This window comes from Mobula birostris, chromosome 2, assembly GCF_030028105.1.
Source record: "Mobula birostris isolate sMobBir1 chromosome 2, sMobBir1.hap1, whole genome shotgun sequence".
Taxonomy (NCBI): domain Eukaryota; kingdom Metazoa; phylum Chordata; class Chondrichthyes; order Myliobatiformes; family Myliobatidae; genus Mobula; species Mobula birostris.
The window spans coordinates 84,259,214-84,285,742 of NC_092371.1; the positions used below are offsets into that span (position 1 = coordinate 84,259,214).

The window sequence follows — 26,529 nt, forward strand, 5'->3', positions numbered from 1 at the left end:
TTTACTGAGGCATCAAGAAGTGTAGACAAAGTCTATAGAAGGGAGACTGGTTTCTGTGATGTGTTGAGCTGTGTTCCCAACTCCCTGCAATTTCTTGCGATCACAGGTGGAGCAGTTGCTATACCAAGTCATTATGTATCCAGACAGAATGCTTTCTATGATGCATCAATAAAAATTGGTAAGCCAACAGGGACATGCCTAATTTCTTTAGCATCCTGAGAATGTAGAGGTGTTACTGAGCTTTCTTGGCTGTGACATCAACATAATTGGACTATTGGTGATATTCACACCTACAAACTTGAAGCTCTCAACCTTAATACTACTGATGTATATATGTGCACTGCTCTAACCCCCATTTCTGAAGTCAATGACCAGCTCTTTTGTTGACATTGTGGGAAAATTTGTTGTCATGACACAGTGTCACTCACTAAACTCGCCATCTTCTATCACGCGCCTGTACTCTGACTTATTGTTATTTGAGATGTGCACTACTACAGTGGTATCATCATCCAACTTGTAGATAAAGCTATAGATGAAGTTAGTCTTGAAAGCAATGTTCAAAGTTCAAAATTTCAGAAAAAAAGACAAAAGAATGACCTTGGGAACACGAGAAGAACAAACTGCATTTTATGCTTTTGTAATGCCCTGGTAAAGATTTTACTGCTAATATTGTAGGATATTTCATGTAATGGTTTACTGTAGAAGCAATGCATTCTGCTGGTACTGTTTGGGTTACCGTCAAAGATAAGGGATGCTTAGGTGTGTTGTATCATCCAATCAGGATGGGGGACCTGGGAGAAGGTTCAAGATAACACTGGGGAGAGGTTTTGTGACGGACACTGAGGTGGATTAAAGTCTTTTTTGGCAGGAGATTGAAAGAGAGAAATTCGATAGAGCTCAAGAGGGGGAGTTCTACTGGGAATAGGTGAATAGCTGTTGGTGCCGTCAGTACATTGGACACAACAGCTTTTGGAAGATTTGTGCTCCAAACTATTTTAATTATGATGGGCCCTTGTGTTTTTTCCCCCTTTCTTTATACACCCTATCCTCGTTATATGAGTCTTCAGACTATTGCGGATTCACAGTTATGCGAGGAACCTATTTCTACCAATGTCTTGTTATATGCGCCCAAAACTCACAGTTATGCGAGGAGCACTGCCTTCCCACCAATACAAGTCACCTGCGCACGTCTCACAGTCTCACTGTTGGGATGAAAAGCACCGCTTTCCCGCCAATACAAGTCAGGTGCGCGCGCCTCACGGTCTCGCTCCTGCCAGTCTTGCATTGGTTTTGGCAAGGTATGGATGCGCGATCTTAAACTTTTGTTGGTTTTACCTACGGTGCAGAGATTTTGTGCTTGAAATATTTAATTATGCCTCCTAAGCGTCTGATGTCATGTCTTGGGCCGTCAGCTGAGCGGCAGAGAACCGCTTTAACACTTGAAAAAAAGTTGGAAATTATAAACAGCGCGGCATCAGCTGAAGGTAACACAGCTTGGAACGCTATTGCCAGGAACAGAATCTTGCCTTTAAAGTTCTTTTGTTGCTTGACAATGCGCCAGCCCATCCTAAACATCTGGACAACATTCATCCTAACGTAACTGCGTTTCCTGCCGCCCAACACAACATCGCTGATTCAAGGTGTAATCCACGTTCAAGGAGTACGTATTTTTTTTTAACCACGAACTAGCTCTCAGATGCTGCAAGCAACAGACGATTTTGAAAATCCCGGGATTTTACCAACGGTGAGAGAACGGTGAAAGTCAGAACACTTGGCACAAACGATGATGGACATGGACCTAAGTTTAGAACGGAGTCAGCATTTCAGTCGTTCCCTGCCGTCAACCCTTCTTCCCTATAAGCTGAAAAACAAAATGCTGCCAAGCAAACAACCCTCACCACTTTATGCAAATAGCTGTAATCTTCTGTGCTGACAGTTCTAAGAGTTCTGTGGGTCTTCCCTCACCCCTTGCTGTGCTTAATATTATCCTGATGACTACAACCATCCACCTTATCCATGTAAAGCTGCCAGACACCACAACAACCACTCATCTCCCGGAACGAAGACACCTGCCATTGTTAGTGAGTGCTGTGCACCACAGGATGTTAACTTTCTATGATTTATTACATTGATTATTACCTTAAATTGATTAAATATAATACAAATGTTGTCTTGTAGTACTGCTTGTGTGTCATATTGGTATAAAAATGTGAATAAGTTACAAATAAAACATATTTAGGAAACCCTCTGGAACGCATCCCTATTTTCTCTATTTAAATTATTATTCACATTATGCGTCAACTTCGAGGAACGTATCCCTCGCATATAACGAGGATAAGATGCAATTGTATGCAGCGTATGATCTGTTATTTCTTGCCGCCAGGTAATTGCATGGGAGCAGCAAGTTACACAGTATTCACACAAAGCAGGGTTTGTGTAGGCGAGACATCCCAACCTCACAGATTTGGCGAGACACAAGTCATATCTACCCTAGACATATGGAGTCTGAGAAAAGAGTGTTTCTTACTTCTGAGTCCGGTGGCTGTTAGTGAAGGGCTAACGAGCCACATCTCTAGAGATGCCCAGTGAAAAGGGGTTTCACTTTTATCCAAACATCATAAACCCATCCTTCATGTTGCCATGATGGATTTGACCTTCAGGCTATAACATGTAGTGCTTAAGTAATTATAACATTGTGCTTGTATAGTAACACAACTTGTGAATCATGGATTTCGACAAATGGACCTCCAAGTACAAGGTGAGTTTCACCTGAAATTGATCTTTACCAAGTGCTTCAGAATCCAATCAGAACCTCAAAAATCACATAGCACTCATAACTTCAAAAAAAATTAATTGCCAGCCTTTCAACTTTAGATAAGTTGAACTTTAGATAATAAACACACATATAGTTAATTGAGCAATAAGTGTGACATGGCACATGGGTGTCCAGAAAGACTTATGGAGGACAATTATGGCTTCTTGGTCTTTTCCAGATTATCTCATACTTGCTCACCGCCCCCTCCCCCAATCAGCTCAAAACCTCTGTTAAGACTGTTATCATTTCAGTAACGGGACAAAGAGAAAATAGAAGCAAAACATTTTCCAGTGAAATCAAAACAGACAGGAGACAATACTTATAAGCTTATGTTAAGTGGAAGATGATACTTCACAGTGAGTATGGAATTATAACCCATCTAACTTGTCAGCATAATTCTCTATTCCCTTCTCCTCTGTATACCAGCCAGGACCATTTTCACAACTATCAACATTAAGCAGTTTCTTTTGAATTCCCCATTTGAGCTTTTGGTTAACATATTTACAATAGAAGGGGGAAAATGGCAAATGTCAAATGGATATTATCTTTATCTATTTTCATTGAAAGTAATATAGTTGAAAAAAATGCAGCAGCCTGAAGATGGTGAAGTGTTTAAATGAAAAAGGATTCGAGTCACAGAACACTACAGCACAGAAAAAGACCCTTCAGTCCATCTAGACTCTGCCAAACTGTTGATCTGCCCAGTCCAATCAACCTACATCTGAACCATTGCCCTCCATACCCCTCCCATTCATGTTTATCCAATTTTCTCTTAAATGTCGAAATTAACCCCATATCTAGCACTTCTGCTGGCAGCTCGTTTCACTTTCGCGATCCTCTAAGTGAAGAAGCTCCCTCTCATGTTCCTCTTTCACACTTAACCCATGATCTCCAGTTGTAGTCTCACCCAACCTCAGTGGAAAAAGCCTGTTTACATTACCCCATCTATATACCTCAATTTTGAATGTCTCTAATCTCATTCTCATACTCCCCAGGAAATAAAGTCCAAATCTATTCAACCTTTCCCTGTAACTCAGGTCTTCCAATTCCCAGAAACAACATTGTAAAACTCCTCTGCCCTCTTTTCAATCTTAGTGATATCTTTTCTGTAGACTAGGTGACCAGACTGCACACAGCACTCCAAATTAGGCCTCATCAACGCCTTAAACAACTTGAACATAACCTTCCAACTGCTGTAATCAATACTTTGATTTATGACGGCTAACGTGCCGAAAGCTCTCTTTATGATTCTGTGACACTACTTTCAAGGAATTATAGATCTGTATTCACAGATCCCTCTGTTCTACCGCACTCCTCAATACCCTACTGCTCATCGTGCAAGTCCTATCGTGGTTTGTCCTCCAAAGTGCAACACCTTACACGGCTGCATTAAATTCCATCTGCCATCTTTTCAGCCCATTTTTCCAGCTGGTCCAATCCATGAGAGTCTTTCTTGCTGTTCACTACACCCCCAATCTTGGTGTCAACCACAATTAGCTGATCCAGTTTACCACATTATCAAGGTCATTGATATAGATAACGAACAACTGATCCCTGCAGCACTCCACTGGGGTACTATGCGGCACTGTTATTCTGCCATGTCCTCTTGAAAACATACAAAAGACAACAATAAATCTCTATGATCTGGTTGTTTTATCAAGAGAATATCAAAACAGGAGAGAAGTTTAAGCAGTAACTTTCTACTTAACAAACAGATCTTCGTGATCTGTTCACCATTCCCATCAAATTTAAATTAACTTGGCCAATTAAAGTCAGCCTTTCAGCTAAGATGAAAAAGGGACTGGAAATCTATGACCAAGTAACGCTGAGAACTTACAGTTTGCAGATATCAGTGAAATTCACAAATGACGTCTTCTTAGTTCCCACTCTGACCACCTGAGGTGGTTTCATAACAAACTTTCTCTTCTCCCCAGCCACCATATCAGGATTTTTTTCTCGCATTATATTAAATACACGGGTCAGCAACTAAAGAAAAAAAAAGGCATATAAATACTTCTGTCCTGAGCAGGAAATATTCAAGATTACTTATATTTACTCTTCAGTATACAAATGCAAAGGAGAACAAATTGATTGTTACTCTGGAACTAACACACTGCAAGAACACTTTGCAAAAAAACACAAATATAAATAAAAAAGCAAACCTATAAAACACACTGTACAAGAAAATGAATGCTGTCGTATATACATATATTTACATGCAAGCTGCACATGCAACAGGACAGAAATATAACACTGTCTGAAGATTTATAAGACACATGCCTAACAATTATATCAATAAAGACAATAAGACATAGGAGTGGAATAAGGCCATTCAGCCAACTGGGTCTGCTCCGTATCCACCCCCAAAGCTCATTCTCCTCACAATCTTGTTAAGCAAGAACCTATTAAAATCTTGGCTTTAAGTACACCCAATGACTTCGCCTCCTCAGCCACCAATTCACCACCCTCTGGCTAAAGAAATTTGTCGCTAAAGGCACATAATTCTATTCTGAAGCTGTGTGCTCTGGTCCCAGACTTGCACACTATTGGGAAAGTCTCTCTCTGTGTCCATTCTGTTTAGGCCTTTCAATATTTAACAGGTTTCAATGAGATTCCCCCATCCTCTAAACTCATGCAAGTACAGGCCCAGAGCCACCAAATGTCCCTCATATATTAATCCTTTCATTTCTGGGATCATTCTGTGAACCTCCTCTGAACCCTCTCCAATGTCAGTACATCCTTTCTCAGATAAGGAGGCCTAAACTGTTCACAATATTCCAAATGCACATTATAAAGCCACAGGAATAAATCCTTGCTTTTACATTCCAGTCCTCTTGCAATAAATGCTAACATTGCATTTGGTTTTCTTACTTCCGGCTCAACCTGCAAGTTAACCTTTAGGGAATCTCCATGGTCCCCCAAGTCCCTTTGAACCTTGGATTTCTGAATTTGCTCCCTGTTTAGAAAATGTCTTTATTCATTCTACTAAAGTGCACATCTATCTGCCTCTGTGAAGTCCTCTCTCCAACTTTAAACTTGTCCTTGGAGCAGTCAAATCACACCTTATTTTATGGATCCATCTCCCCTGGTACTACAGAGCTGGTGAGCTAGACTTGACACAAGCTTGGCCAGGCAGAATGCCATCATTGACTCCAAATGCCCTGCGACCAGGCAAACAAACTTCTCCCCAATTTATTTTTAGAAAATAAAAGAGCATGTCCAAAGAATAACAATTACAAATACTACCTCCTTGCCTTCTTGCAGTTCTTGGGGAGTTTGCAGAGTGATCCCAGATAGCTAGCAGCACTAGTTGAAGGGTTAACAGATGGGGAATAGATGGGCCATACATGTTCGGCACAGCATTGTGGGCCGAAGGGCCGATATTGTGCTGTAGTTTTTCTATGTTTCCAGAACATAGACATGCCATGATTCTAACCCCACTTTATATTCATCACTCAGGAATTCATGATCAAAATATAAAAAGTCCAGTCATAACACTTATGCAAGAACCCAGGCAGTACTCAATTATAGCAGCAACATTATAATTCCTCCAATGGCAAGTAATTAAAGTACAAATCCATCCTACAATAGAAACTCCTTGAAAATGGAGCTATTGGAGGTTGCGTTAGGTAAAAATATATGATTCGTGTGAGTGAGCTGTGGCACACTGTATTGGCTTCAGAAACATAGTAACATTTATAGGCTGCCTAGCACAATCCTTGCTGATTTGATCTGACACAAACAACGCATTTCACTATCTTTCAATGTACATGTGACAAATATTGCCAATCTTTTTTGATAGAATTAGCAGCTGAATATGACAGAACATGTACACAGATGTCATTTCATATGTGTACACATTTTGCATCAGATTAGAGTCAACTAAAATGTCAAAAACTGTCCAAATGAAGTTAACATTTATTTCAATTCAATTACTACGTCAAGTATAAACTGCTTCAGCTACAGTGCGTTCCTGCTGTGAAGACACAGATACGACAAATTCTTCAATAAACTACTCAATCTGGTTTCAGTTATATTATTTATGGATGTAAGACAGAATAACAAAATTATGGAGTGCACATGGGAAAAGTTTCTTCCAAAATAACATCCAGACTCTCTTTTGACTAAAGATGCACTGCTAGCCGGGTTAAACCTAGCCAACTATAAGCTAAAAGCAAGCTGAATGTTTGGGAAAGATTAGTACTTCTAAGCTGTTTTACATTTGCAAATTAAATGGCTAGGACAAAGCGAGAGTTTGTGCACACGCAAGTGGCTATCCTGGAGAATCACAACTAAAAACATGACACTAAATTTTTTTGTAACAAATACAACCTACAACATAAATAAATTGTCAGGCAGCCAAAACAGCCAACAGGCACAATGGGAAAAGTAAAAGGAGGCTAAGAGTGGTTGTAGACGGGTCATATTCTGCATGGAGGTCGATGACCAGTGGTGTGCCTCAGGGATCTGTTCTGGGACCCTTACTCTTCATGATTTTTATAAATGACCTGGATGAGGAAGTGGAGGGATGGGTTAGTAAATTTGCTGATGACACAAAGGTTGGAGGTGTTGTGGATAGTGTGGAGGGCTGTCAGGGGTTACAGCGGGACATTGATAGGATGCAAAACTGGGCTGAGGAGTGGCAGATGGAGTTCAACCCAGATAAGTGTGAAGATGTTCATTTTGGTAGGTCAAATATGATGGCAGAATATAGTATCAATGGTAAGACTCTTGGCAGTGTGGAGGATCAGAGGGATCTTGGGGTCCGAGTCCATAGGACGCTCAAAGCAGCTGAGCAGGTTGACTCCGTGGTTAAGAAGGCACAAGGTGCATTGGCCTTCATCAATCGTGGAATTGAGTTTAGGAGCCGAGAGGTAATGTTGCAGCTATATAGGACCCTGGTCAGACCACACTTGGGGTACTGTGCTCAGTTCTGGTCACCCCACTACAGGAAGGATGTGGAAACCATAGAAAGGGTGCAGAGGAGATTTACAAGGATGTTGCCTAGATTGGGGAGCATGCCTTATGAAAACAGGTTGAGTGAACTTGGCCCTTTCTCCTTGGAGCGACAGAGGATGAGAGGTGACCTGATAGAGGTATATAAGATGACGAGAGGCATTGATCATGTGGCTAGTCAAGAGGCTTTTTCCCAGGGCTGAAATGGCTGCCACAAGAGGGCACAGGTTAAAGGTGCTTGGGTGCAAGTACAGAGGAGATGTCAGGGGTAAGTTTTTTTTATGCAGAGAGTGATGAGTGTGTGGAATGGGCTGCCAGCAATGGTGGTGGAGGCCGATACAATAGGGTCTTTTAAGAGACTTTTGGATAGGTATATACAGCTGAGAAAAATAGAGGGCCATGGGTAACCCTAGTAATTTCTAAGGTAGGGACATATTCGGCACAATTTTGTGGGCACAATTTTGTAAGTTTTCTATGTTTCTAAAATGTTTTGACTAGATGGCATCAGCCTTTAGCAGGTTGACAGTTTATTATCAATCAGCTGCCAACTTCTATTCTGTGTTTATTGTTACAATTTGTAAAAGTGCTACAACTTCAAATACCAACAACGTAAACACGTTGAAGCTCTAAAATGCTTCAAAGTAAAGGCTGTGGTATGAAAATTTATGGATTATATTTATTAACACCTAATTAATTACAATATATTTCACAATTATATTAACATTACATAAACGAAAACTCCAGCTGTGCGGTAACAAAGACAATGTGCACAGGAGCATTTCAGCCACTGCTTGGCCACGTAGCTCTGAGTGAACATTGCTTACTGCATTTGCAGGTAGCATCAAAAGCTTCACTGGAGAAGCCAGAGAGTAGCACTAGAGGGTTGTCTTTCTGACTGGAAGCCTGTGAACAGTGAAATTCTAATTGCAAATGTGACAAATGTCGCAGATACACTTGATTTCTAAGGGAGAGAAGCAAAAGACTGACACCTCCATAACCCAACTGCAGCCCAGAAGGCAAATGGGAGCCGGTAAGAGGGTTCAACATTGCTGGAAGTTCACTTCTAAGTTAACTCTCTAAGTCAGAAAGTTATCAAGAACCTGCACTGTAGCCTTCAAGCAACCCGGAATTCCTAACACCATGGTAGTCCCTTCAAAACTGTGGCAGTTTAAAATGGCAGCCCACCACCACTTTCTCAAGGTTGACTGGGAGGTGCAAGAACTGCAGCCCTTGAACACTCATCTCAAATTATGCTCATAGACAAGCAGACAAAGCTTTTGTGATGAGTATAAATTATGGCACAATTTGTGCTAGTTGGCAAAAAAAAAGGGCAACATTTCATTTCAGTTGGAAATGTTGTTAAGACTCAAAACAAACCATGCTTCTTGCTGTTAACAGTCATAAATAGCCAGAAGATTAGAAAGTGCAGTGGATTTGACACTTAAACTTAACTGATTTAAGTCAGCCTTTCAGCTGAGATGAAAAGGGGACTGGAAATGGGATGGATGGGAGGTGTATGGAGGGATATGGTCCGTCTGCAGGTCAGTGGGACTAGGCAGAAAATGGTTCAGCACAGCCAAGAAGGGCCAAAAGGCCTGTTTCTGTGCTGTAGTTTCTATGGAAATCTACAACCAAGTAGTGCTGAGAACTTAAGAGTTTGCAGATATCAATAAAATTCGCAAATGCTATCTTCTTGGTTCCCACTTTGACAACCTGAGGTTATACTGTAACAAATTCATTCCATACTAATGAGAAAAGCACGCAAGTACATGCCCACCCCACCCACCAAAATAGATGAACTAGCTTTGTATAATCTAATCTAAATGAAAAGTTTAGCTTTATTTGTCACAAGTACATCGAAACATTCAGTGAAATGTGTCATTTGTGTCAGCAATGAATACAGTCCAAGGATGTGCTGGAGGTGGCCCACAGTTGTCACCATGCTTCCCAAACTAGATGCCCAAAACTCACTAACACCAACTCAATTATCTTTGGAATGTGGGAGGAAACTGGAGCACCTGGATGAAACACATGTAATTTTAGGGAGAACGTATAAACTCCTTACATTGATGGAGATCTCACAGATGGTGCAGTACAGCATTATGCTAACTGCTATGGTACTGTGCCATGATAACACTGCATGGATGGTCTGGTAAACATCCCAATAATATGAACATTGAAGACATAGGTTTTTCATAATAAAGAATTGAGCAAGACAACAAGGTCAACAAGGTCCAGTTAAAGGAATGGTTACCAGAACAATTAAAATAAATCATAACTGCAAATGGTAGTTATCCACTGATTCAGCTATACACAGCATAACTAAAACCCCGTGTGTAGAATTGCATAAAGTATTCATGAATAGACAGCAATGCATTGAAAGCAATTCAGACAAAAATATTACCTTTTAGAGATACAGCAGGGTAATAGAGCCGACACTGCCCAATTACACTCCTGTGACCAACTAACTGGTACATTTTTGGAATGTGGAAGGACACCAGAGCAACCAAACAAAACCCACTCAGTCAGAGGAGAACATACAAACTCCTTACAGACAGTGGCTGCAATTGAACCCAGGTTGCTGGCACTGTTACAGCATTGTGCTAACTGTTATGCTAATGTGCCACCCAAGAGTAACAGCAGAATTGGGAGACAAACTAAAGGGAAAACACTGAATGAGCAAATCATAAAGAGGTGTGGGAGATCTTGAGACAGACAGACAGACAGACAGACAGACACACACACACACACACCCCCCCCCCCCCCAAGTCTGGAGGAACTCAACAAGCCAAGAAAGCATCCTACGGAGGGGAATAAATAGTTGACATTTGGGCTGAGATGCTCCATGAGGAGAACAACAACTTGAATGCATTGGAATTTAGAAGGAGATTGAAGCAACATGCTGGACACAAAAGAGCAGTAAACAACCTGCTGGATGAACTCAGTGGATTGAGCAATATCCGTGAGGGAGGAAGGAAACTACAGCTATCCAAGTTGAAGCACTGCATAGAAACTGACAAAGGAGGGAAATTGCCAGTATAACCAGTACATTGCTTACAGCTTCGCATTCCAGCATCTGCAGTTTCTTGGATATAATGAAAGTGTTTCATTGAGGGAAAATCTGGAACTAGGGATTACACTTAAAGACAAATGAGATGTCTATTTTCTCTGATGTTTACGAATCTTTAAAAATTCCTTTCTCAAAGGGCAATGGAAGGTTAGTTTAATACATTCCTTGAATGTATTTTAAAAAGGATGGAAATAAACTAAAGAATAAAAGTCTCCACTCTTTCACCCTGAAGAAATTGTGTTTCTTCACCTTCATTCCACGAGAAGTGGACAATGGAAAGATAATGAAGTACAGGTCAACACTGCTGTAACACACTATCACACTAACACACTATACTTCACAACGACACTGTCACAGTTCGGGCTGTTCTGGACTTTGTAGATCGATTCTGACGCCATCTGTAAGGAGTTTGTAGCTTTTTCCCATGAACTGTGTGGGTTTCTTCCAGGTACTTTGGTTTTCTCCCACAATCTAATTCATACCAGTTAGTAGATTAGTTGGTCATTGTAAATTGTCCTGTAATTAGGCTAGGATTAAGTAACTGGGTTGCCGAATGACGCAATTGTTAGGCTGATGGGACCTGTTCCATGCTGCATCTCTAAATAAATAAATAAAATATAACTAGTAGGCACTTTTACCTCATCATAAGTGTAGTCTCGTTCTGATCCTGCCCAAGCTGGGCCACTCGAAGAGGAGAAAGTAATACCATCATCCCTTTTGTTTTCATCGTCGTCCATTACTGTAGAAATAAATCACAAGCTTGAGGAAGATGTTAACCTCCAAAACAACAGGGAAAGAAAGGTGGAGAGGCTTTCAGTAAAACTTTCTCCTCAAATGTGGGCAATACTGTCTAAGTATAACATTAAGTATAAATAGAGAAACAGGTTTTTAGCCCATCTAGTTTATGTTGTACTATTAATCTCATCAACCTACACCCAGTCCACAGCCCTACATATCCCTCCCATCCATATACTTAGCCAAACTTCTTACATGTTGAAATCAAACCCGCATCCACCAGTTCTGCTGGCAGTTCATTCCACACCCTCACCATCCTTGAAGATCCCCCTCATGTTCCCCTTAAACATTTCAGTTTTTATCATTAACCTATGACCTCTAGTTCTAGTCTCACCCAATCTCAATGGAAAAAGCCTGCTTGCATTTACCCTGTCTATACCCCTCATAATTTGACTCAAGAAAGAATAGCATCAAGTGAACTTCAAGGAAAATATGTTAAATGTCAGGTTTCATTGAAATCTAAGTTCATTCAGTGCTGTACCAGCTAATTAGCATGCAGGTAACAGCAGATTGTTTGTTAGCCTCAACACCTCCAGCTTAAGAGAGAAAACTGAAGCACCAGGGCTTATTTCTGGTAATTAATTGCCAGATGATGCTGGAGGATGCTAGGGTGTATTCTGGAGCAATAGTGTATCACAAATACCAATTTCAACAGCAACTAGCAGATTGCAGATTGAATTTAAAATGCAGCTCTGAACAATGGTCTTCCTGTAGCTGCAGACTGGGGTTGATTGGAAACCAGGAAACACCCATTGACCCGAGACACCTGCACATGTATGAATGCAGCTAGAGTCAGTGCGGATAAGCATTCACTTTGCGTGTCTGGAATGTTGGTGTGAAAATGGAGGTGTTTGAAAAATCAAAGCACTGTGTGGATACTTTGTAACTATGGGATTTGTCCTGCTGTTACCTTTGGCCTTTATCATATAAAAATGTCATGCAATATTGGGTCAGGGAGGCCTCTTCTTTCAAGAGTGATTCCTGTATGATGTCTGCTGCTTGTTTTGCTGAATAAAGACTTCTATATCCATCAGCTTCAGTTGTCTCCAGTGACTCTGTTCAGTCACAGCAGGAGTCTTGTGTGGGCATAAACATGCTAGACTAGTTGACTTGAATGGTCCACCTCTGCACAACATTGCCATTTCATACACACGCACAGATGTAGGAAGACTGTGACCAAGTAATCTGGCAAAAAAAGGCCATGCGGACAAGTACCCATGTCTGTAAATTGATGCCTTCGAAAGCTCTTTCTTGGGGAAAGAAAGGGAAGGAAACCCAGGCATATGGAATGATTCATTAGATTCTCAATACTTAATGCAATAAATTCTTGTCTTATCATAAGTGGCCTGGGCTCTTCAAACTACATATGGACTCTTGGCTTCAAAGAAATCTACTGCTTATATGAAAAGTATGTTGAGAATTCCAGCAAATTAAATTATCAAGCAACAATTTAAAATCCGCACTACACGTCAACATTCGAAAATTAGTTTGCGTATTTTAGTTCTATACTTTTACTTTGTTAAAAAGCATTAGGTTTGTCAATCTTTTGAGATCTCCTTGGATAACCTTGAGGGTTTAAATCTTGGAAAAGTAAAGAAACATTTGCAAATGAGAGCTTATTCAGTGACTTTGATTACCAAGATTACATAGTATAAATACGGGGAGACTTATATTATCCCAAGTATAAACAATTTAGAGGTACTTCAATACTTTGATGTCAAAAATAATTGATTGCAAGCAAAAATTTGAGTGTGCAGAGATTCCAGGTAATCTTGTCATCGGGAGAAACCCACACCAGTGACAGCAATGTTACACATGCACAGTTTACAATGACAATAACAGTGCACCAAGTTTAACTAATGGTTGAAACATGTTTTGAATCCATAGTGCAGATTTGTGTTAACTACCTGTAGTAGTGCAATCACTCAAGTCGAGTATGATGTTTTCCTAATGGATTGTTTATTGGTGGGTCTTCAAGTGGTGGTAGAGGCTGACCTAGGATCCATATATCCTGGTGCAGTGTGGGCTTCCAAACCTCTCAGTCCTGCCTCCTTTGCCACCTGCTGATCACTACGGGACTTAGTCTGTGACATTAGAGTGCATTCTATTAATAGAAAACACTTGTGTGAGACTTTGTTTAATGTGGGAAGGCTGCCCCACCACGGTCCTTGACAGATCATGGTTAGGGTCCAGTTCATGGAATGCAAGACTGCGACAGCCTTCCTCAGCCACTGAGATGTGTCATCATCTTCCGTCAGCTCCATGGCTGAGGTCTTGGCTATATTGCCATTTGTCTGGACCCCCCCACCCCCACCCCACCGACCTTACCACCACAGGTGACACCACCAGCACAACATGGCTGTTGGGATCTCAGGAATTCACAAGCCTTCCCACCGCAGCAAGATGACTACCCTTGAAGAAGTGCTACCAAACTAATTCTAACTAAGACCTCAAGTTGATTAAGATCTGTACTAATCTACAGTTAGTACAACTTTGGTGATCTCAGCCAATAGTGTTTCTGACTGCTGACTTGCAGACGGTTCTTGAAAACTTCAGCTCTTGAAAAATTCCTACTGTCCTACCATTTTTAAAAAGATCAGTTGCTCTATTCAGATGATTAGCAAGTTCTTTCTGTGGTCAGACTACTCTCTTCTCATTGCTGCCATCAGGTAGAAGATACAAGAGCCTGAGGACTTGCACCACCAGGTTCAAGAACAGTTAATACCCCTCAACCATCAGGCTCTCGAATAAAAGGGGATAACTACACTCACTAGCCCCATCACTGAAATGCTTCCACAACCAATCATCTCACTTTAAGGACACTATCTTGTTATTTCATGTCATCATTATTTATTGCTATTTATTTATATTTGCATTTACACAGTTTGTAATCTTCTGCACTCTGGTTGATCTTTCAATGATCCTGTTACAGTTACTATTCAATAGATTTGCTGAGTATGCCCATAAGAAAATGAATCTCAGGGTTGTATATGGTGACATATGTATTTTGATAATAAAATTAACTTTGAACTTTTGACCAAAGTGTTTTCAACACTAACCTGTATTACATTTCCCGTTGTTTTCACCCCGCCCTATCCCACCCTCCCACTTTTCCCAACAGGGCTCTGTTCACCCACCACAATCCAATCTTCTTATGTTTTACTTGATACCCATGACATGTAGGGGATTGGAGAGGGTGGGGAAAACCAATAACAGTAGGTTGTACTCACAGCCATCTGTCCTTTCATTGACTTTCTCATCCTCAAAGGTTACAGGTTTTGGTTTCTTCTTTTTCATCATGCTGATGTCAAAAGCATCATCATCATCTTCCCCTTGCTCAGGTAGCTCATTTTCAATCTTCAAGTCCTGGAAATAAAAGCCAAATCTCCCATAAATTAAGCACCTCACACCATTATAGAGGACACCAACAGGGATCAAAACAACTTTTCTATGTTAGCAACTGCCATAGAAACCATAGAAAAACTACAGCACAGAAACAGGCCTTTTGGCCCTTCTTGGCTATGCCCAACCATTTTCTGCCTAGTCCCACTGACCTGCACACGGACCATATCCCTCCATACACCTCCCATCCATGTACCTGTCCAATTTATTCTTAAATGTTAAAAAAGAACCCGCACTTAACCCCTCGTCTGGCAGCTCATTCCATACTCCCACCACTCTCTGTGTGAAGAAGCCCCCCGCTAATGTTCCCTTTAAACTTTTCCCCCCTCACCCTTAACCCATGTCCTCTGGTTTTTTTCTCCCCTTGCCTCAGTGGAAAAAGCCTGCTTGCATTCACTCTATCTATACCTATCATAATTTTATATACTTCTATCAAATCTCCCCTCATTCTTCTACGCTCCAGGGAATAAAGTCCTAACCTATGCAACCTTTCTCTGTAACTGAGTTTTTCAAGTCCCAGCAACATCCTTGTAAACCTTCTTTGCACTCTTTCAACCCTATTAATATCCTTTCTGTAATTTGGTGACCAAAACTGAACACAGTACTCCAGATTCAGCCTCACCAATACCTTGTACAACTTCATCGTAACATTCTAGCTCTTATACTCAATACTTTGATTAATAAAGGACAATGTACCAAACGCTTTCTTTACGACCCTATCTACCTGTGACACCACTTTTAGGGAATTTTGTATCTGTATTCCCAGATCCCTCTGTTCTACTGCACTCCTCAGTGCCTTACCATTTACCCTGTATGTTCTACCTTGGTTTGTCCTTCCAAAGTGCAATACCTCGCACTTGTGTGTATTAAACTCCATCTGCCACTTTTTAGCCCATTTTTCCAGCTGGTCCAAATACCTCTGCAAGCTTTGAAAACCTTCCTCACTGTCCAGCAGAACCCATACAAGGCTTGTAGACATCAGGAAGGTTGCTGCCACTGTTGGCGTAAAGGTGTGCAGGACTCTCATTGGGTTGCACGCATATACAGGATGTGACACTAAGTGCTTTTGCAGGCAAAGGGAAGACAAGTCCCCTAAAACTTCTGACCAGCAACAGGGAAACTCAGGACACATTCTTAGTGTTGGGTCAGGATGGGACCTCTCCCCAGAACTGATGGACAAACTGGAGGCATTTACATGTCTCCTGTATGCCCCAAAAGCATCGACCACCAAGGTCAATGAGCTCAGGTATCACCTTTTCTGTGTGAAAAAAGGTGAAATCGAAAGTCATCTACTCCCACCATACAAGGACTGCTTAACAAAACATGCACAGCAAGCCAACTACTAGGCTGGTATATGGAGAAAGTGTTTGGAGAAGGACCCACAAGTGCCAAGCCCTGTTGGCAGAGGATGTAAGATGGAGAGAGAAGAGGAAGCTGAACAGTTGGTGGTGCACTGGATGGAAGGCCAGCCAGCACCCGATGCCGTCCTGGATCTACTGGCCCGTAACTGTCCAAAAAAATGTTCACTCCCAAGATGTATTTGTGTTACAAATGGCCTCAGGTGTACTGACATGTTTAGACTGGCAGACTGAGAACCAGGCATCCATGTGGAAAGTTCAGATGAAGATGTGGAAGACCTGGAAAATTATTATGATTGTTAATAGGTTATAAGAGTATGGAAAACAAAGTATGGAAAGCAGACTTCAATTAAATATATTCATTGTACAAGCAAATGGGGCCTAGGTTACGGCCATGTGGAGCCCCACATTTGAATTATTGTACTGTAATTCTGCATGCTATGACAAAAGCTTAAGATTGTTTTGATTTGATTCAGTAATATGGAAAATATCATGACACTGATAAAACTCCAGAAATCTCTCCAAATGAGGTTTTTTTACCTTTTGGGGGGATGGGGTAACGGTTTCTGCTGTACTGATGTTGATATGGAAAATATACAAAAAGTGATTACTTATTTGAAGTAATAAAGCTACCACTGGTGCAATGCCATCACATATTTTCTAACTCTAGAGGTGTACACCTTGCCAAAACCCGCTATGAGCATTATTCCCCTAAGATGGTACCGACCAATCCTACTGGCTCACAGACTATATGGCATTGAAGCTGTGCTTACAGTCATCAGCATTGTGGTGCACTTGTACTGATGAAGATTTTGGAGATGTTATTGCCAATCCAAAATGACTGGTGTTTCCAAATAAGGAAATCGAGAATCCAATTGCACAAGGAGGTATTGAGGGCAAGGTCTGTAAGATTACTGATTAGGAGTGATGAAATTGAATGCAGAGCTATAGACGATAAAGAACATACCAAAGTATGCACCCTTGCTGTCCAAGTGCTCCAGTGTTGAGTGAATAGCCAACAAGTCCGCCAACCAATGCAACATCCGTGCTAATTTCCTCTGCACTCTTTCCAACATAATCACATCCTTCCTACAGTAAGGCTGACCAGAAGTGCACACAATAGTCTGATTGCTTTGTCTAATCACTGTTTTGCAAAACTGCAACATAACATCCTAACTATTCCATGTCCCAACCTATGAATGCAAGCATGCTATATGCTGCCTTTACCACCTAGTGTTGCTGCTTTCAGGGACCTCAAAAGGTCTCATCGTTTATCAACATTCCTTTGCACCCCACCTTCAACTGGATTCATCCCACATTGAGCCGACTTCCCAAAATGCATCCTTGTCAGCATAACACTTCAACTGCCAATATTCCATTGTTCTAAATCTTCCTTGCTAACTTTGGATTGGACTGTATTATTTAACTTTCTTCGGGCAGTTGGAGCTTGTCAGACACAGTTGGCAGCTCATCGTAGTTGGAGTAGGTAAATTGATCTCAAATTTCCACTGCCTTGTGACTATACCCCCTCAAGGTGAAGGCTTCAGGAGTAAATCTTGTGGAAAAATCCAAAGCTCGAGCTCCTAAGGCGGTCCTACATTGAGTTGAACTCCTGCAACGCCAGTGGTGCCAAATTGTATCAGATCTGTCGTTCCTTTGGATTCATCAGCTGGGTGGAAAGGGGGAGCCTGTTATATGGGCAACAGCTTGCTCTCCATATCGTACTGCCCAGGCTTGCATATCACATAGACAGATACCCATGGTCAACTTTGACCAACAGAACACCTCAAGAATTTAACTTTATTGAGCTTAGTTGTAATAACTACCTATATACACGTATTTGTTCAGCATGTTTTTTAATGGTTGTAGTTGCCACTTTCTGGAAACAACTTAGTTTTAGTTTTAGAGATGGGTATTGCATTTCTTGATTAGGGGCCATCTTATTGGTTAACTTTTATCAATGAAAATTCAATAGAATTCACAGCCTCGTATAAAAGGACCAGACCACATTGATTCTTTCCTACTTCCCACTCTCTCTCTTGCAATGTTTAATAAATGATCATAAGCAACACATTTTTGAAGAGCCTCAGATCAAATTCATCTGGATCCAACACTATGCATAATACTGCCAACTTTTGTGTCATCAAACTTATTAATCATACCTTCTATATTCCTATTCAACGGAATATATAAAGCATCGACATCATTTGCTGTATAAATTGTAAGCCATACGTTCTGTCCTGCCTGTTTCCATAACTCTCTATTTCCATACGGGGCCGAAAAGAGCTGAAGAAACCGGAGGTCCAGAGGTCCATCAGCCAGTCCTCATTAGGGGGTGGGATGCAGAGAGGGGCAGTAACTTTAAATTCCGTGGCATTGTCATTTCAGAGGATCTGTCCTGCAACTAATTTCAAAGGCAGCACAGCAGCACCTCTACTTTCTTTGTTTACGCAGGTTCAGCACATCATCTACAACTCTGACAAACTTCTAAAGATGCACAGTGGGAAATATCCTGCCTGGTGGCATACCACCAAACATCTATAGATCTACAGTAGAGAGCATCCTTACTAGACCCACACCACCAAGTTCAATAACAATTATTATCTTTCAACTGTCAGGCTCCTTGACCAGTTTGAACAGCTTCACTCACCTTAACACTGAACTGACTCCAGAATCTAGAGACTCACTTTCAAGGGTTTTACAACTCACGTTCTTGGTATTATTTATTTTACTTTTTTTGTATTTGCTCAGTTTGCCTTTCGCACATTTGTTGTTTTGTCCGTCTTTGTTTGTCATTTATGACTGATACCAATTGTATTGCTTTATTCTACTGTGAATGTCCACAAGAAAAATAATCTCAGGGTAGTATATGGTAATAAATTTACTTTGAAAAACCACAGCCTCAAACATATTCAGCAACTCAGCCTCCACAGCTCTCTGGAACAGAGAATTCCAGGGATTCCTGACCCTCAGAGTAGCTATTGCTCATCACCACAATAAAGGGTGATCTCTTATTTTGAAAAATATGCCTTTATGACTTTAAGACATACGAAGATGAACATGTGCTTTCAATTCAGCTCACATCCATCCAAATAATCTCAGTCTTAAATATAGCAGTCTATTGCTTTTGAAATGATTTGTGTATTGTCTTCATTACCACATTCCAAAGCCTACTCCATCTGTTGATTATACTTTGTGAAAAATTCCCATTTTACAACTCAAAAGTAGGCCAAATTACTTAGGTCTAAAGAGTACTTTAAACCTGTTCTGAAGTATCTGTACCCATTCCCTGTTGAATTCCTGTCCCTCTAGAAACAGACCAAGGCATTTCTGTCGAGATTCACCCTAATACAAACTTTATTCTCCCCATCATATATTCTGCACAAGAACCATCAACATACACACCTCATTTTAATTACTTTAATTACTTAAAATTCATTAAATGAAACAGTCATAACTAATGGCCTTTATAAATATCTGACAAGTGAAGTAGCACATCACAATGAAGGAAGCTTGAGTGTGCTTGAGTTAATGGGACTCTTTGGGACCCACTTTGGGAAAAAAGGTAGGTGTCTTGTTTACATTTCTATTTCAGATTAACAAAGTTGCATTTCTTAATTTTATTTATTTAGAGATGCATTGCAGAACAGGCCCTTTCCACTTACTAATCCTAGGCTAATCATAGGACTAATTAATCCACTAACTGGCAAGTCCGTGGGAAGAAACTAGTGCACCTGGTGGAAACCCAAAAATATATACAAACTCTTTACAGAAGATACCAGAATTGAACTCCAAACTCTGAGCTGTAAAAGCATCATGCTAATTGCTACACTACTGCAGCACCCATTTCATTTGTATTACCTGTTCTCTGGGATACTTGGGAAATAAAAATAACAGTAAAATGAAAACATCAAATTAAATGAGTACAGACTGGGGAAGTTCAAATCTGTAGTTCATCTGAAATTGTACAAGAAATGCATAGACAAAAGCCATCACCGTTGAGCTAAGATGGCACTGGGCTGACAATCGACGCAGTACTTGCCTGCACAGTGCTGCCCTTTCTCTATAGGTCCAATGTTCACATTCACTAGGCAAGTTAAGAGAGTATTCCAAGCCAGAAGTCGATGTAAAGGACCTTCTGGACCTGTATTACTAACCTTAATACCATCATCAATATCAAAAGCTTTCTTGGGCTTCTTCTTTTTCTTCTTTTGATTGAAGAAATCCAGATCATCTAAATCATCTGTTGTATCTACAATTAAGCAAAAATATCCTTAGTTGCTCATGCACATCAAATACATTTTGGAAAGTTAACGCAAACACATATGATAACACACAGAAGAAATCCCGCAGCTACCCACGTGATAATTTATACTCCAAAAAGCTGTTGCAAATGAATGTGTAAATATACACAATCATACTTCCGTGAAAGCCAACCATTCAAGAACTAATCTTATAAAGAAAATAGCCAGCAAACAATGCAACCAAGGGTGACACCCCACGGTTCACAAAACTACTTCTTTTACAACTGTAATTCTGCTACTGTTGGAGCCTGTGATCTATATTTTGGTGGTCTGTTTGAGTAACAGACCTCTCCGAGGGTGTTCAGTGAGGTTTAGAGCTAAGTACGCAGCCTCGAGTCCCAGAAGCCTGGAGACAGGGTGCGAGCTCACGATTGACTTTATTCCTCGATTTCACTGATTAAAGTGTTGAAGCGGATTGAAGTCATCAAGGCGAGAGTGGAAGGCGAGCGGGTGTTCAGCGCCACCTACCAGCCTCTTGCTCACTGCTACCAGAGGAAGATGTCTGTGTGAGACACACTCTCTCCCGCACTCGCTTATTGCTCACAGACAGAAGTCCCTGCGTTCAAATGGTCACTCCCAAGCCTGTCAGAGGATTACGTAGGAGTCCTGGGTCTTGGACAAGTTTAATGAACACGGTTTGTGGATTGGACTCCATAGTTCACGTTATGATGTGTTTCTGGTCATTCTTTTGTTGCTATTTGGGGTGATTTTGATCAGGGCAGCCTGCAGATAATGAATGAAACAGGTCTAGAATTAACTGAGCTGAATATGCCTGGACATTCTTGATATTTTGTGTTTCATATTCTGTGTTTCTCACTCTTTTTCTTTTGCTGTTTACACGATGTGTTTTTTCGCTCATGGGGGGCGGGGAGTTTGATGTTTTTCTTTGAACAGGTTCCATGGTTTTCTTTGTTTATTGCATCACACACAAAATGCTGGAGGAACTCAGCAGGCCAGGCAGCATCTAGGAAGAGTACAATAGATATTTTGGGCCGAAACCCTTCAGCAGGTCCCTCCCAGTTGTATATTGCATACATACTTTGATAATAAATGTACTTTGAATCTTTGAACAGTACAGCACAGGTACAGGACCTTCAGCCCACAATGAAGCACCAAACCAATTAAATCAGTAATCAATCTTATTTTAATATCCTCAAATTTCTGACCAATAGCTCCCACAGCCCGTTTAACATTTTTATCTTATCACTAATAAATTAATCTCAAATTTCAGAGTTGGAATCAGACCATTCAGTTCAATTGGCCTATATTTGACTCATCAATTGTAGGGCATTTGAACTGAATAGTATAATTCCTGCTCCATGAACCATCATTGAACCCAATGAGTATATTACTTTAGAATATCCTACAGTGGCTTGAAGTTACATGTTACCAGACCATTGATGGTGTAGTGGCATCAGCACTGGACTTCAAGGCAGATGGTCCTGAGTTCGAACCCAGCCTGGGCAGCAGCAGTATCTATGTGGAAGAAAGGCCTGGCAATCATGAAAACCCTGTGGACAACTGCACAATCCATAGAGTAGCCAACAGTCAATTTACCATGGACAGCATTCGACACCTGGTATTGGGGGGGGAGGGGGGTTACTGCACAAGATCGAAACTTGTAAAATTAGTCAGCTCCATCATGGGTACTAAGGAGCAGTGCCTTAGGATGGCAGTGTTCATCAAGGAGCCCCACCGCCCAGACATGCCCCCTTTACACTGTTATCATCAGAAAGGAGGTACAAAAGCCTGAAGGCACATAGATTCAAGAACAACTTCTTCCCCTCTGCCATCCAATTTCTGAATGGACATTGAACCCATGAACACTTTGTTTTTAACTTAACTATTTAATACATATATACTTAATGTAACACAGTTTTTTCTGTATAATTATCATGTATTTCATGTCCTGGGTATGACTCTAAACTGCAACCGGTGATGAGGCTCTGATTGGGGACTTTCAGAGCTTTGGGGAAAGTGGAGTTACTCCTTAGTCATTCATTGTTCCCAGGGCTGCTCTGACCCGGAACGGCAGCACCTGCAAGGGTTCCTGCTCAGAATACGAGCGAAGACCAACGGCAGATCCGGCAGGTTCAGTAACTGAACTTATGACAGAGAAGGCGGATGAGCTAGGACCTCAAATGTCAACAGCTATAGTACAGGTGGATGAACATTTGGGAAGAGAAATGGTGATTTCTTTAGTTCGCCCAACGGTAGGCAATAGCAAACCACCATTGCTAGATACTAGGTTTCCTAAAATCTATTTGCTAAGTAAGCCATGGTCGAACTCACAAAATGTATCACACAACAACAGCGTCAAGAGGATCTTCAAGACAATTCTGAAGATGCTTCACTCAGTAGGGTTGATTCTGGTCAGCAGGGGATCCCCAACCGTCATAAAGCTACTGCTCATAAAATTCACAACACAAAAGAAAATTATTGCCACTTGGAATGTAAGAACTCAGTATCAAGCAGGAAGATTGGACAATGTGATAAATGAAATGGAAAGACTAAAGATCAACATCTTGGGAATTAGCGAAGTTCATTGGAATTAGCGAAGTTCATTGGATAGGTGCTGGAACATGTTAGAATAGAAATAAAACACCAATTTATTCTTGTGGAACATCCCGTACTAATGGCGTAGGAATTCTTATGGATGAAAACATGGCAAAAAGTGTTTTAGGACATTGGGCAACAACAGAAAGAGTGCTCCTTGTTAGATTCAGAGGACAACCATTTGATTTAGCAATTATACAGGTATATGCACCAACAGATAGAATTTATCTATATCCTCATTTGTTCTATGATGAGTTTGAACAAGCAAAGAATGGATGCAAATCTCAAGATATTGTTATTGTCATAGGAGATCTAAATGCTAAAGTAGGACAAGGTGCTGATGGAAATATCATAGGAAAATTTGGACTAGGGGAAAGAAACGAAAAAGGTGAGAAATGGGTAGAATGGTACAAGATGAATAATCAAGTCATTATGAATACCTACTTTAAAAACCATCCAAGACACTTGTGGACCTGGAAAAGTCCAGGTGATAACACTAGAAATCAAATTGACTTTATTACTATAAACCAAGGCTTTAGAAACTCAGTGACTCAATGCAAAACATATCCAGGTGCAGACTGTAATAGTGACCATAAATGTCATGTAAAAGTAAAACTTAAAAAAACTGAAGAAGCAAAAACCTGAACAATCCCTTGACCACTTGTAATTAATTAAAGAAGAAAACTTACAACAAAAATTTACAATTGAAATAAGGAATAGATTTCAAAGTCTAGAAACAGAATCTGTTGAAAATGATAGCAATCATGTAGAAATGAAATTTAACTCTCTAAAAGGTGCCTTGGTAGAATCAGCAAAGTTAGTGATTCCTAAAAAAGAAAAAAGCACAAAGAATAAATGGATGACAGATGAAATCAAAAATCTAATGGAAGAAAGGAGACGGAAGAAAGCAAATCCGATAGAATACAAGTCCTTAGACAAAAAAGTTAAAAGCTTATGTCAAAAAGCCAAAAAAGAATGGTTACACCAGGAATGTGAGCAAATAGAAAGAATCCCTACTACTGATCCAAAAAGGTTACATCAACAAATCAAGAATATCACTGGTAAAAAGCACATCTGTTCTTCAGGTGGATGTTTGAAAGCAAAGGACGGTACCATTATCATGGAAAAAGATGAGATTATAAACAGATGGACTGAGTATATTCAGGAATTGTTTGAGGACAATCGAGGCGAAAAACCAGAAATTAAGAAAAACATTGAAGGTCCAAGTATTTTAAAATCTGAAGTTCGTAACGCAATAAATAAGATGAAGAAAGGAAAGGCAGCAGGTCCTGATGAATTAGTAATAGAACAAATTATCACCCTTGAAGATTATGGAATTGAAAAACTTACTGATTTAATCAATGACATTTATGAGACTGGAATAATACCAGAAGAGATGAAAAAAAATCAGTATTTATCACTCTTCCTAAGAAACGTGGAGCAATAGAATGTGAATTACATAGGACCATAAGTTTAATGAGTCATATCACCAAGATACTTGTAAGAATTTTGATGACAAGAGCTAAAAGTATGATACAAGCTGAAATAGGTAAAGAACAATGTGGTTTTGTGAACGACAAAGGAACAAGAAACGCAATATTGATGTTAAGGATACTTTCAGAACGAGGTATTCAAGTGCAAAAAGATTTGTTTGTTTGTTTTATTGACTACATAAAAGCATTTGATAAAGTGAAGCACAATAAGTTATTTGAAATATTACAGAAAACTCTAGATCTAGATTCAAAAGACCTCCGCCTAATCAGGAATCTGTACTGGGAACAAACTGCCGCTGTAAGAATAGATGGAGAAGTGAGTCAATTTATGAAAATCAAGAGAGGCGTTAGACAAGGGTGTGTTTTCTCCCCTGATTTATTTAATGTGTACAGTGAAACAATATTACAAAAAATAAGAGACATCTTGGGAATCAAAGTTGGTGGTGAAAACATGAATAATTTCAGATATGCAAATAACACTGTTAATTGCAAGTAAGGAGGAAGAACTACAAAACTTAATTGATACAGTTGTTGAAGAAAGTGCAAAAATGGGTCTATCAATTGCAAAAAGGCAGAATGTATGGTGATATCCAAAAAGAAGGAGAATCCTATCCGCATGCTGAGAATAAACAGGAAAGACAAAAAACAAGTACAGAACTTTTGCTACTTAGGAAGCTGGGTGACATCAGATGGCAGGTGTGACATGGACATCAAAAGAAGAATAGGGATGGCAAAAGACACTTTTATGAGAATGAAGAGTAAGGCATCCGTTAGTCTTGTGAGACCATGGATCTGCGCCTGCAAAGTCTTCACTCTCCAGGGCGCACACCTGGGCAAGGTTGTATGGAAGACAGGCAGTCGCCCATGCTGCAAGTCTCCCCCCTCCACGACATCAATGTTGTCCAAGGGAAGGGCAAGGACCGATACAGCTTGGCACCAGTGTCGTTGCAGAGCATTGTGTGGTTAAGTGCCTTGCTCAAGGACACAACACGCGGCCTCGTCTGGGGCTCGAACTCATGACCTTCAGGTCACTAGTTCAATGCCTTAACCACTTGGTCACGTGCCCACATAATGAAGAGTATACTGACCAATACTAAACTAGGCATGACAACCCACCTCAGAGTACTGAAATGTTACATTTATTCAGTTATGGCTCAGAATGTTGGACAATATCTAGTAACATGAGGAAATGAATTGAAGCAGCAGAGATGTGGTTTTTGAGGAGGATGCAAAGAATATCATGGATGAAACGAATATCTAACGAGGATGTCATGAACAGAGCAAACACAAAAAGAGAAATAATGTATGAGATCATGAAAAGGTAAAGTAACTTCACTGGACATGTGATTAGGAAAGAGTTAGAATGCAGGGTAATTATGGGAAAGACTGAAGAGAAGAAAGCAAGAGGAAGACAAAGACAAATGATGATGGAGACGGCAGCCAGAGAACTGGAAATGAATACCAATGAATTGATCCACTTGACCCGAAACAGGAGTGTGTGGGCCATGGCAGTCAAAGCTCAAACTGGGCATGGCACCTGATGATGATGATTTCATTGTACCGCTGCAGTAAAGTTAACAAATTTCACATTTGCCAGTGATATTGAACCAGATTCGGATTTATGGCACTGCATTCTGAGATTACAATCCAGTACTGAAACCTTCACCTGTATCTAGCACGAACATCATTTCCCCCACTTGATTCACTGCGAACAGCAGGAGTCCTAACTCAAATGTAACTATAATTTTGTGTATTAAGTGTGGAAAAGTTTTCCAAAAGC

At 40.5% G+C, this 26,529-nt stretch overlaps 1 protein-coding gene across 1 annotated transcript in view; it reads right to left on the bottom strand.

Moving 5' to 3' along the window:
- The window catches only part of eif2s2 (eukaryotic translation initiation factor 2, subunit 2 beta), a 71,762-nt gene that overhangs the window by 23,716 nt on the left and 21,517 nt on the right, over nucleotides 1-26,529 (bottom strand). Inside the window, exons 3-6 of the mRNA XM_072244188.1 lie at nucleotides 20,554-20,648; nucleotides 14,867-15,002; nucleotides 11,480-11,580; nucleotides 4,653-4,801 (exon numbers count right to left, since the gene is read on the bottom strand). Of these exons, the coding sequence (XP_072100289.1) occupies nucleotides 4,653-4,801; nucleotides 11,480-11,580; nucleotides 14,867-15,002; nucleotides 20,554-20,648 (481 nt within the window). The remainder of the gene's footprint in view (nucleotides 1-4,652; nucleotides 4,802-11,479; nucleotides 11,581-14,866; nucleotides 15,003-20,553; nucleotides 20,649-26,529) is intronic.